Source organism: Haliotis rufescens, unplaced genomic scaffold, assembly GCF_023055435.1.
Source record: "Haliotis rufescens isolate VD_foot unplaced genomic scaffold, xgHalRufe1.0.p SCAF_2, whole genome shotgun sequence".
Taxonomy (NCBI): domain Eukaryota; kingdom Metazoa; phylum Mollusca; class Gastropoda; order Lepetellida; family Haliotidae; genus Haliotis; species Haliotis rufescens.
The window spans coordinates 31624691-31637979 of NW_025963890.1; the positions used below are offsets into that span (position 1 = coordinate 31624691).

The window sequence follows — 13289 nt, forward strand, 5'->3', positions numbered from 1 at the left end:
TAAGAGCTGAATATATCCCTCCTAAATATTTTACAACCCCTTCTAAAAATAACTTTAATGCTCTTATGTCATCCCCTTACTTTAAAATCATACGAAATCTGGCAGTCTACGTTTACAAAGCTCTTCGACTTCGTTCATTGCATACAGTCTAAATATTTATTTGTATATATGCATGTGTATGTGTATGAATGCGTATGGATATGGATATATATGTAAAATAGTGGTAATTCTTTTTTCTCCCTCTCTCTGTAAATAGTTCTGTGTAATAGGCCTACAGCCTAACACTTTTTGTGAATAAACAACAAACAGACAAATGTCAATATACCGGGTCAGTAAACTGACCATTACATTGATCGAACGATACTACTAGTATTCACCGAACAGTTGTAACACTTTTGTACTTACTTACTTACTTACTTTGGAGATTTAACATGCGCTTTCCGACTGATGCGTATTTCGCACACGGGCCCGGCCAGGCCATTTAATGTGTTTCCGAAAGGGGCGAAAGTGGTCTGTGCAACCCAAGAGGGGGGGGGGGGGGGGGGGGGGGGGGTTAAGGGGTTGCTTATATAGAATTTGGGAATTTTGAGATTTGGAATAGATGCCGATGGGGTTGGGGAGGAGAACTAAGGGAGCTGGGTATGGTGGATGTTTGTTTGTTTATGTGATTTTGATTTGGTAGGTTATTGTGTTTTTAGATGCGTTTTATTAGTTCCGTTTTTATTAAGAATACGCCTAAGGCCTTGAAGTTTTCTAGTTTATTTTGTGGGTTTAGTATTGCTTCTAGAGTGAGAGCCTTTTTAGATTGAGGGTGGTTTGTAATGCGGTTCGATGTGTTAGGTAGTGTGTGCAGTGGATGAGTGCGTGTTCTGGGGTTTCTGGTTGTTTGCAGTGTGGGCAGTTACCTGTAGTGTGTTTTTTTTTTAAAATTTAGGTGGTTATTTGGTGTGTCCTGTTTGGAGTTTAGTGATTACTCTGTTGATTTTTTTTTTATGGATGGAGAATTTTTGGTTTGTTAGTGGTTTCCTGAGCACTTTTTTGATTTGGCTATTTGAGTTTAGATATAGGTTATGCCATTTTTTGTGATTTTTTGCTTGTTTACACTTTTAACTTCTGATTTTGAGATGGGTAAGTTTAGGCTTATTTCTGGGCTTTTGAGGGATAGTTTAGCTGCTTTATCGGCGTTTTCATTACCGTATATTCCTACGTGGGCGGGTATCCACAAGAAGATTATTTGTTTGCCTGCCTTAGTTAGGTCGTTGGAGCTTTTAAGTATTTGATTTATTAATTTAGGTCGGTTTTTGGTATTTTTGTTTTTGAGGGCTTGCAGTCCACTTAGGGAGTCGGTAAGTATTAGGATTTGTTTTTGTGGTTTTTGGATTCTTGATTATGGAGGGCTGAGGCCATGCCCATTAGTTCTGCCGTGAATATTGATTGGTTGTTTGGGAGTCGGAAGGATTGTGTGGTTTTAGTTGGTTGTGTGGTATGGACTCCGAAACCTGTGTGTTTGAAGGTCGGATCTGAGGATCCGTCCATGTAAATGTGACACCAATTTGGCCAATTTTTGTGTATGTATGCTAGTGTGGTAGTTTTAGCTATGTTTGGGTTTGTTTGTTTATTTATTTGGCTAGCTAGTTGTTTGTGACGCGTGCGTGTGCTGCTTGTTGATTTGGAAGCATATGTTGTAACCATAAATGGCCATCTAATGCCCACCAGGAGCGAGACGGGTCGCGTTGCATCCTTTGCCGGAAACTACGTGATATTGCAACCATGAATCTCCGCCGAACCGAATAGCAGCTCCCCTGATTGTTTCGATGTAGGAGAGCAGATCCTGTATCTTATCCGGGTGTTTTTCTATGTATACGCTCATGTAGACGTTAAACGCCAATGTCCATGCGCCAATGCCTAATGGACGCGTTTGTTGTTGTTTGGGTTTAAAAATAATCTGACCTGTGGCGTCGAGCGGCAATGTAAATGCCGACATCTCTTGAGGTGTCTGATTTTGGGCCGATATTAGTTGTTTGAGCTCGAAGAATTCGCCGTTGTGTATTTTTTCCCGTAGTTGTTTGGAAACATGTGATCCGATGTGTTCAGCTCTGATGTTTAACTGTAGACAGGGTGTATTTGTTGTGGGTATGCCAAACATGGTGGAATCGTTTAAATTCATAGTTGAGAAAGGATTGATTGTTTGTGTTTGTTGTTGGGACGGATGCGTGTTATGCATGTTTAGGGTGTTTTTGGATCCTTCTCTGTTTGTTTGCGAGTGTTCGCGTGCAAATGTACTAATGTTTATGTGCCCTTGATTGTTTGAAGACCTATCCCCAGTCGGCGTCTGAATGCGTTCCGGCATATGCGTATCCCCGTTTGTGAGCTCGCTGTTAGCAAGCATTGTTGTATTTGTAGGAAGCACTGTCGTAGCCGAGTTTGCATTATGCATAATATTGCTCGAATTAATACAAACAAAATCGCTATCCAACGTACCTGCTGTGTTTTGGGGTACTCCGTCTCCGCTGATCAGTCGTGTGCCAATTGGCGCCTCAAGGTCTGTTCCAACCACATTTCTTCTAACCCCCGTCCTACTGGCTTTTGGACCCTTTACCAGTCGGGAGGCCAGCGCCGCTTTCCTTTTAGGAGGCATCCCTCATACACCAAACAAACGAATGAGGTGAGGTAAAATCGCTATAGAGGTGAAACCGTGAGAGGTGAAATGCTAACCGCCGGACGCGTTGTGTTGTTAGGATGACTTGACGGTTGGGGAGTAAAAGTAGTGACGTCATGAGACCAAGGGTAGTGACGTCATGGGAGAAATGACGTATGGTTGCCATGGGGAGTATTTTGGCGGTTCTTGTGAGAGGAGAATGTTTGTAAACAAATGGTGGTAAATGGGAATAGTTACTAGTATTAATTATGCGGAGCTGACCATAAACCGATTTAGCTAAATAATGCTAAATCATATTAGTATTGCTTCTAGAGTGAAAGCCTTGTTTAGATTGAAGGTGGGTTGTAATGCGGTTTGATGTGTTAGGTAGTGTGTGCAGTGGATGAGTGCGTGTTCTGGGGTTTCTAGTTGTTTGCGGTGTGGGCAGTTACCTGTAGTGTGGTTTTTTTATAAAAAAATTAGGTGGTTATTTAGGTTGGTGTGTCCTGTTTGGAGTTTAGTGATTACTCTGTCGATTATTTTTGATGGATGGAGAATTTTTAGTGGTTTCCTGAGTACTTTTTTGATTTGGCTATTTGAGTTTTGATATAGGTTATGCCATTTTTTGATGATTTTTTGCTTGTTTACACTTTTAATTTCTGAATTTGAGATGGGTAAGTTTAAGCTTATTTCTGGGCTTTTGAGGGATAGTTTAGCTGCTTTATCGGCGTTTTCATTACCGTATATTCCTACGTGGGCGGGGATCCATAAGAATGTTATTTGTTTACCTGCCTTAGTTAGGTCGTTGGGGCTTTTAAGTATTTGATTTATTAATTTAGGTCGGTTTTTGGTATTTTTGTTTTTGAGGGCTTGCAGTCCACTTAGGGAGTCGGTAAGTATTAGGATTTTTTGGGTGGTTTTTGGATTCTTGATTATGGAGGGCTGAGGCCATGCCCATTAGTTCTGCCGTAAATATTGATTGGTTGTTTGGGAGTCGGAAGGATTGTGTGGTTTTAGTTGGTTGTGTGGTATGGACTCCGAAACCTGTGTGTTTGGAGGTCGGATCTGAAGATCCGTCCGTGTAAATGTGACACCAATTTTCGTGTATGTATGCTAGTGTGGTGGTTTTAGCTATGTTTGGGTCGGTTTGTTTATTTATTTGTCTAGCTAGTGTTGTGTCTATTTTGGGTATTTTAAGTTTAGGGGTGAAGATATTTGATTGTTTGCAGTTTTGTTTAAGATTTTTAATTTGGTGTTCATTTAGGTAGTTTGTTATTCTTTGGGATATTGGGGTAAGGTTTTTGGGGCTGATGTTTTGGTTTATTAAGTTTTGGATGAGAGGGTTTGATTGGGACGCGGCCCAGAAATTTAAGCTTAGCTGTTCCCTGCGTAGACTTAGTGGCATTTCTCCTGTTAAGGCCTGAAGTGAAGTGTAGGAGGTGCCATGTTGGGTGCGTGTAATTAGTTTGAGAGCCCGATATTGTATTGAGTCAAGTTTTTTAGATAGAGAGTTGTTTAGGGTGTTGTATATGGCGCAGCCGTAGTCTAGTTTTGATCTAATTAGTGATATGTAGAGAGAGAGGAGGATATCTTTGGAGGCTCCCCAGTTAGAGCCAGTTAGGCATCTTAGGGTGTTTAGGTCTTTACTGCATTTAGTTGTTAGGTTTTGGATGTGAGCATCCCAGGTGAGATGTTCATCGAAAATAAGTCCTAAGAATTTGGTTTGTTTTTGAAATTTGATTGTTTGGTTGTTCAGCTGGAGGATTGGGGAGGTGGGTTTCATGTTTTTATGTTTGAATTCTATTCCTGTTGTTTTTTCTGAGTTGAGGGAGAAGCCCCATTTGTCAGCCCATAGTTGTATTTTATTTAGAGATTTTTGAGAAACTTTTGGGCCATTTTAATGCTTTTAGTGCGGATCCAGAGGGCTCCATCATCCGCGAATTTTGATGTGTTTACTTTAGGGGATAGGCCCTCGAATAGATCATTTATCATTATATTGAAGAGGGTGGGGCTGAGGATACTGCCCTGGGGAGTGCCATTTTCTAGGGGACATTGGTCCGATAGTGTTTGGTCTATACCCACGGTTATTTTACGATTGTTTAGGAAGTCCTGGATGTAGTTTATTATCTGACCTTTGAGTCCTATTTTTTAAAGTTTTTGTATTAGCCCATCGTGCCATACCATGTCGAAAGCTTTAGAGAAGTCTAAGAAGATGCCTGTGGTATATTGTTTATTTAGTTGTCCTGTCTAATATCTTGCTCTAGTCAGGCGAGGTTATCTAGGGTTGAGCGGCCAGGAGTGAAACCGCTTTGATCTGGGTTTATGGTGTTATTTTGGGTTAGGTAATGTTGTAATCTATTTTTAGCCATTGATTTCATTACTTTGCATAAGTTTGAAGTTAGGGATATTGGTCAATATGAGTTTGCTTGATTCGCCGGTTTATTAGGTTTAGGGATTGGTATGACTGGGGCCTGTTTCCAGGGAGTAGGAACCTGTCCGTTTAGGTAGATGAGATTGTATAGTTTGAGTAGTGCCTGGAGTAGTTTTAGGGGGGAGTTTTTTAATTATTTGGTAAGAAGTTAGGTCTAATCCTGGGGCTGTGCCCTTTTTCCTGTTTTGGATTAAAATCCAACGTAGAGGAGCTCCATTGTGTAGGGTTGGTTTATTTCTAGATTGTTATTGTTTGGTTCTTTTGTGGGTTTGTTTTCTGTTTTAAGTTTATCTTGGAATTTTTGGCTGAAGTTTGTGTTACTGCTAACGGCCGAAAAGTGGTTGGCGAGATTATTTGCTTTTTGGGTGGGGTTGGTTGAGTTTTTAATGTTAGGTTTTTTTTATGTCGTTTTAAGCCTCTAATGGTGTGGATTTTGCGCCAGACCATTCTGGCATCTGTACTGTTATTTATACCTTCGCAGAATTTTTTCCAGTCTCTACTTTTAGCTACTTGGACTAGTTTTTGAACCTGGTGGTTTAGTTCGTGGGCTATGTTTAGATGTTTGTAGTCGCGTTTTGCTTTATTGAAGGCTGATTTACGTTTTCGTCTAGTCTGTTCTATTTCCTCATTCCAACATGGTACCGTGGGTTTGCCTGTTTTAGATGTTTTGAAGGGGATGGAGGTTTTGGCTGCGTTTATTATATAGTCTTTTAGGTTTTTACAATAGGTTTCTGGATCATTATTTCCTATTTCGTTTAAGTTAGCTTCGTTGCAGATATCTTGGAGTTGGTCCCAGTTAGCTTTATTGTAATGGAATTTTGGTTCTAGGTTTTCTGTTTGGATTGGTACGTTTGTATTTCTTATGGTTATGTTTATGGGGAAGTGGTCACTACCTAGCGGGACATCGTGCACTTCCCATTGAGTACTTTGAGCTAGATCTGCGGTGCATATGGTTAGGTCGATAGCCGACATTCTTTGGTTTATCTTATCGTACCTCGTGGGTTGGTATTTAGGAGTACTAGGTCGTTTGTTTCTATCCATTCGGAGATTAATTTGCCATGATTATCTATTTTATCATCTATGCTCCATGTAGGATGGTGAGCGTTAAAGTCTCCTAGGAATATAGTAGATTTGTCGCTTATTTGGAGTAGTTTGTTTAGATCCTCAGGTTGGACTTTTTGTTCCGCCCAGCGGTATATATTTATGATGTTTATGTTCGGTTATTTAATGTGATATTAAATAAGTTGGCTTTTAGGTTTGGCGTGTCTATTTTTATTTCTTCGTAATTTATATCTTCCCTGATAAATATGATTAGTCCTCCTGCGGCTCTTCTTGTTTTTGGTTAAGCTCTGTCAGTTCTAACTGAGTTGTAGTTAGGTAGTGTGAATTTGGATTTTTTTGAGAATTTGGTTTCCTGTATACAAGCAATTTGAGGGCCTTCATTTAGTTTAAATTTAGTTTTTAGTTCATGGCCGTGGGAGGTGAGTCCGTTGGCGTTCCACTGAAAAATATTTAGTCCTTTCATTATTGGGTTCGGGTGGTTGGTGATTTAGTTTTTAGTTTTTAGTTTATTTGGTGACTTCTTTTAGATGGAGGTTAAAGAGGAAGAAGGGAAGATTGGTTAATTTTAGATTGAAAGCTACTTTGTGGAAGGATTTCATGCTAGCTTTTGGTGAGTTTTGACTATGCATGTATGCTAGGAGTAAGGTGAGGTTATTTAGGTTTTGGGTGTTGGCTGGTTGGGGAGTTTTGCGGTTTAGTTTTTTTTCCTTTTTTGGGCTGAGAGGGAAGTTTGTTTTGTTTTAGTTGGAGTAGTGTCTATTGTTTCCGCAGTAGTGGAGAAATCTTCGTCATCGGTTAGATTAGGTTTTGCTGTTTGAGTTTCCATAGGGGAGGCATGTGATGTGGAGGGTTGTGTAGGTGTTTGCGGAATGGGTGTAGCTGTGGATTTCTTAGTGTTTGTGTTTTGTTGTTGTGCTTGCTTGTGGGGGAGTGTTGTTGCCATGTGGGCTGTAGGGTGGTTGGATGAGGGTCGTGTTGTGGCGGTCGTTTTGTGGTTTGTATGCATGCGGGGTTTGATGTTTTGGCCATGTGAGATGTGGGAGGGTTCGTGTTTGGTTGAGTGGCTGCTTGTGTGTGTGAGGTGAGTGCGGTTTCTCGGTAGGGGCCCCAGACAGAGCTGTCGGTTATGGGTGTGGTGTTTGCTTGTGGGGTGGTGTTTGGGTGTGGTGTAGGGAGGAGTGGTTTGGATGCGGGTGATGAAAATTTTCGTGTTTGGATTTTGGCCGTGTCTATGATTATGTGTTTGTTGGCCTGCTGGGTGAGTGTGTGTCTGTGTGGGCATTGGTTTGAAAGTGAAGTGTGTTGGGTGGATTTGCAGTGTGCATGTGCCTGGGCAGTCTGTTTGTGCGCATTTTTTAGTTTTAGGGTATGTGCATTGGGAGGCAGTGTGATTGTATTTGAGGCATTTTGAACATTGTTTAACCTGCTTTATATAGGGTTTGACTTCAAAGTTGGTGTGGGCTCCGAAGGATATGTGTTTGGGGGCTTCAGGGAATTTAGCGGTCTTTTTGAAGTTGATTATGACAATGGAGGTTTGGACCGTTTTTCCGTTTCTAGTTGAGGTTATTCTACGAGTGCTGGTGATTAGGGGTTGAGGGTTTTGGTCTTGGTTTATGTTAGCTTCTAGAGTATAATGGTAAGTCCTCAGTTGTTTCCCTTGGGTTAAGGGAGTATGGCGAAAACATACCACCCCCACCAAACCAGCCGACTCGATACCTCAAAACGCAAACCCTAAAAAGCGCAAACTTGACACCTCCACTCCACCTCCATCGCCCACACCCTCTCCAGCTGCCTACATCACCACCTTCGCCCTCTACTTCTTCTCAGCAGGTTCAGGCACCACTCTCTCACTAGAACTCTCGGCAGATAAAATAGGACCTTGGTTTAAAAGAGAAAAACTAAATTACAACAATATTAAAAAAGTCAACAAAGGATACCAGATAATCTTCCCTAACCAAGAATCTTACAATGCAGCAAATAAAATAACTCAAATATTCCACGTCACGGTAATCAAACAAACACCTAATTGGCAACAATATACACGAGGCGTAATTAGGGTTAACCCAAGGGAAACAACTGAGGACTTACAATTATACTCTCTAGAAGCTTACATAAACCAAGACCAAAACCCTCAACCCCTAATCACCAGCACGCGTAGAATAACCTCAACTAGAAACGGAAAAACGGTCCCAACCTCCATTGTCATAATCAACTTCAAAAAGACCGCTAAATTCCCTGAAGCCCCCCAAACACATATCCTTCGGAGCCCACACCAACTTAGAAGTCAAACCCTATATAAAGCAGGTTAAGCAATGTTCAAAGTGCCTCAAATACAACCACACTGCCTCCCAATGCACATACCGTAAAACTAAATGTAAAAAATGCGCACAAACAGACTGCCCAGGCACATGCACACCCTGGTGCATCCACTGCAAATCCACCCAACACACTTCACTTTCAAAACAAGCAAAACATCATCAAAAAATGGCATAACTAAACTCAAATAGCCAAATCAAAAAAGTACTCAGGAAACCACTAAAAATTCTCCATCCATCAAAAATAATCGACAGAGTAATCACTAAACTCCAAACAGGACACACCAACCTAAATAACCACCTAATTTTTTTATAAAAAACCACACTACAGGTAACTGCCCACACCGCAAACAACTAGAAACCCCAGAACACGCACTCATCCACTGCACACACTACCTAACACATCGAACCGCATTACAACCCACCCTCAATCTAAACAAGGCTTTCACTCTAGAAGCAATACTAATATGATTTAGCATTATTTAGCTAAATCGGTTTATGGTCAGCTCCGCATAACAAATACTAGTAACTATTCCCATTTACCACCATTTGTTTACAAACATTCTCCTCTCACAAGAACCGCCAAAATACTCCCCATGGCAACCATACGTCATTTCTCCCATGACGTCACTACCCTCGGTCTCATGACGTCACTACTTTTACTCCCCAACCGTCAAGTCATTCTAACAACACAACGCGTCCGGCGGTTAGCATTTCACCTCTCACGGTTTCACCTCTATAGCGATTTTACCTCACCTCATTCGTTTGTTTGGTGTATGAGGGATGCCTCCTAAAAGGAAAGCGGCGCTGGCCTCCCGACTGGTAAAGGGTCCAAAAGCCAGTAGGACGGGGGTTAGAAGAAATGTGGTTGGAACAGACCTTGAGGCGCCAATTGGCACACGACTGATCAGCGGAGACGGAGTACCCCAAAACACAGCAGGTACGTTGGATAGCGATTTTGTTTGTATTAATTCGAGCAATATTATGCATAATGCAAACTCGGCTACGACAGTGCTTCCTACAAATACAACAATGCTTGCTAACAGCGAGCTCACAAACGGGGATACGCATATGCCGGAACGCATTCAGACGCCGACTGGGGATAGGTCTTCAAACAATCAAGGGCACATAAACATTAGTACATTTGCACGCGAACACTCGCAAACAAACAGAGAAGGATCCAAAAACACCCTAAACATGCATAACACGCATCCGTCCCAACAACAAACACAAAACACTCAATCCTTTCTCAACTATGAATTTAAACGATTCCACCATGTTTGGCATACCCACAACAAATACACCCTGTCTACAGTTAAACATCAGAGCTGAACACATCGGATCACATGTTTCCAAACAACTACGGGAAAAAATACACAACGGCGAATTCTTCGAGCTCAAACAACTAATATCGGCCCAAAATCAGACACCTCAAGAGATGTCGGCATTTACATTGCCGCTCGACGCCACAGGTCAGATTATTTTTAAACCCAAACAACAACAAACGCGTCCATTAGGCATTGGCGCATGGACATCGGCGTTTAACGTCTACATGAGCGTATACATAGAAAAACACCCGGATAAGATACAGGATCTGCTCTCCTACATCGAAACAATCAGGGGAGCTGCTATTCGGTTCGGCGGAGATTCATGGTTGCAATATCACGTAGTTTCCGGCAAAGGATGCAACGCGACCCGTCTCGCTCCTGGTGGGCATTAGATGGCCATTTATGGTTACAACATATGCTTCCAAATCAACAAGCAGCACACGCACGCGTCACAAACAACCCCACTACCACCAACCGCAACAATGTCAACACGGGTAGCGCAAATACTGGTAGCACCCCAAAGTTTTGCTGGGATTTTAACAAATTCGGATGTACAAGGTCTGTGACAGCACTGCCCACGGCGCACACACATGCTTTCGTCAAAAAGGGGGCGTTACAGCCCCCCGTACTCAAACAAAACCCAACGCAAACAATACCAACTCAAGGCCTAGCACCAACACCCATTAGTATGCGTGTATTGTCACATTGGCTCAGTATTTACACCCCCTTCTACTCAAGGTTTTCCACTACAGTATACGGGTCCACCGGGTCCTAGAATGGCATTCAATTTAAAATCCGCCCAACAACATCCAAACAGGGTGGCAACAATGTTACAAAAAGAAATTGATCTAGGTAGAATTGCAGGTCCATTTACAGCACCACCATTTCACGATATGATAGTTTCTCCAATCGGTCTCGTTCCGAAGAAGTCAAATAAATAATCAACAAGTTCAGCAAACGTTCAGACTTATTCACCATCTGTCGTACCCTGAGGGAGAGTCTGTAAACGACTACATATCACACGAGGTGTCAACAGTCAAGTACACTAGCTTTGACCAGGTGCTATCCATGATACAAGGAATAGGCAAGGGTGCATACATGGCAAAATTTGATATTAAATCTGCATTTCGCCTCATACCTATACCAGATGACTTTAAATTTCTGGGCATACAATTCAAACATAATTTCTATTTTGACAAATGTCTACCATTTTGCTGTTCCATATCATGTGCAACATTTGAAAAATTTAGCACATTTTTGCAGTGGGTACTCAGGAAATACACCAAAAATGATAACATACAACATTATTTGGATGATTTTGCATTGGCAGCACTAGCCTCTGATAAGTGTCAACAAACTCTGGAGTTATTACAAAACATGGGCGTTCCTGTCACAAAGGACAAAACGGTGCTACCTACAACAAACATGACGTTCCTGGGTATCACAATCGACACAGTCAAAGCGCAAATTTACCATACCGATGGACAAGGTCGTGCCGCTTACTCAGGAAATAGTTGCTCTTTTATCACCTTTTAAGAAGAAAACAACATTACACTACTTGCAGTCCTTGGTGGGAAAACTTAACTTTGTATGTAGAGCAATTCCGATTGGTCGTGCCTTTTTAAGACGCCTCATTGACGCACAGCGCAGAGGGTCAAAACCTCACCATAGAATAAGGATAACACAAGGCATACGCGAGGACCTCAATTTATGGCGGCAATTTCTTCAAAACCACAATGGCACTTCTGCATTTATAGATTCAGAGTGGATCAACTCATCGGATACACATCTGTTTACCGACGCGTCAGGTAACCATGGTTTCGGAGCCTTTTTCATGGGTAGATGGGCGAATGGCAGATGGCCTAACGAGTGGGTGCAGAATGGATGGACTAAGGACATCACTATGCTGAAGCTTTTTCCAATTGTATTGGCAGTAAGACTGTGGGGCAGACATCTACGAAACAAGCGAGTGTTGTTTGTTTGTGACAACCAAGCAGTGGTAGCAATTATCAATAAACAAACAGCAAAACCACCCCGAGTTATGTCGTTGCTTAGGCGCCTGATTCTCCTCTGTTTACAACATAATATCTTGTTCAAAGCATCATATATTCCTACGCATGCAAACGTTATAGCTGATGCACTTTCGAGATTTCAGTGGTCCAGGATCAAGGAAGCAGCGCCGCGATCAGACGAGATACCACAGGATATATGGCAGATCTGACGACAGAGGTGCAACGTCTAGTGCAGTCTTCTCTAGCACTAAACACATGGAACCTGTAGGAGTCTGCACAAAAGGCATTTAATGTTTTCCGCATCTCTTTCAGCCTGCCACACATTTGGCCCGCCCCGGTTGATCACCTTATGCATTTTATCGCTCATCTCTCCTTAACAGGAAAATCTCCTCGCACGGCAAAGTCGTATATATCGGCATTAACAACATGGCAAAAGTTACATGGTATGCATGACCTAACATCCCATTTTCTTATTCAGAAAGCCTTGATTGGATTTGTCAGACAGAAACAGAAGGCTGACACTCGACTCCCAATTACAATTGACTTATTGTCTGTTATTGTCACAGCATTACCGGTAGTTTGTGCTTCAACTTACGAAACGTCTCTTTTCACAGCTGCATACCTGCTTGCATTTTTTGAATTTCTTAGAATCAGTGAGCTGGTGGCAGGGTCAGCCAAGGATTTCTCGTATAAGGCGTGTCTTTTGTCTGATATTCATGTGTCAGCAGATATAAGTCATATAACGATATGTTTACGCTCATCCTAAACGGATCTGGGCCTAGATTTTCGAAACGATCCTAGCCCTAAGATTATCGTAAAGTTATCGTAAGGAAATCGTAGGCTATCGTAGCCTATTTTCGAAACTATCATAGCCCTAAGATATCTTAAGTTTGTCGTAAATCTAAGATAGCCCTATACCTGTCGTAAGTTTATTTTATCTTCATTCATGATGGCGGCATACTTTTCCATAGACATTTTGCCAAACAATTAGTCCGCTTTACGTTCAAACATTGACATTTCATTTTGTAAAACTGAGTGATTCAAATTGACACTTCGAAAACACGAAGAACGCATCAAGGATTTGACGTCAAAAATGTTCTTAATCGCGACAGCGATACACATAACTGTGGAGTCGATAGCTTACAATATTTTTCTATCCCAGTCCATGCTGAAGAAGTGTGAAACAACATACCTTTTCGATAATTTGGGAAGGATAAAAACGGAAGGTGTCGGCAGGCTACAGTAATGACCGTGAACTTATTGATAGCTCAAGGGGGGGGCTAATCTTAGTTCAAACTCTAGTTGAGAGTGGTTTCCCTTTGTATTCGCCCGGGACACCTTGCTCAATGGTACAGTTTTCATAAACCGCAGAGTTCCGCTGTTATATTTTCTGGATCGCATTTGTGTCAATGCTTTAGTCTTTATTTTCGCATTTTATAAAATTATATCAATCTACATATGTAAAAATACCCATAAAGGTTTTGCATAAGTTTTTACATCTAA

The 13289-nt window shown here is 41.7% G+C and overlaps 1 protein-coding gene across 1 annotated transcript; it reads left to right on the forward strand.

Moving 5' to 3' along the window:
* Positions 1-9177: 9177 nt before the first annotated feature.
* On the forward strand, positions 9178-12655 carry LOC125381892. The gene is made up of 2 exons (XM_048399236.1): positions 9178-9386; positions 11532-12655. Exons 1-2 carry the CDS (start codon positions 9230-9232, stop codon positions 11993-11995), a joined length of 621 nt encoding a protein of 206 aa, XP_048255193.1. The 5' UTR covers positions 9178-9229; the 3' UTR covers positions 11996-12655.
* Positions 12656-13289: the final 634 nt, after the last annotated feature.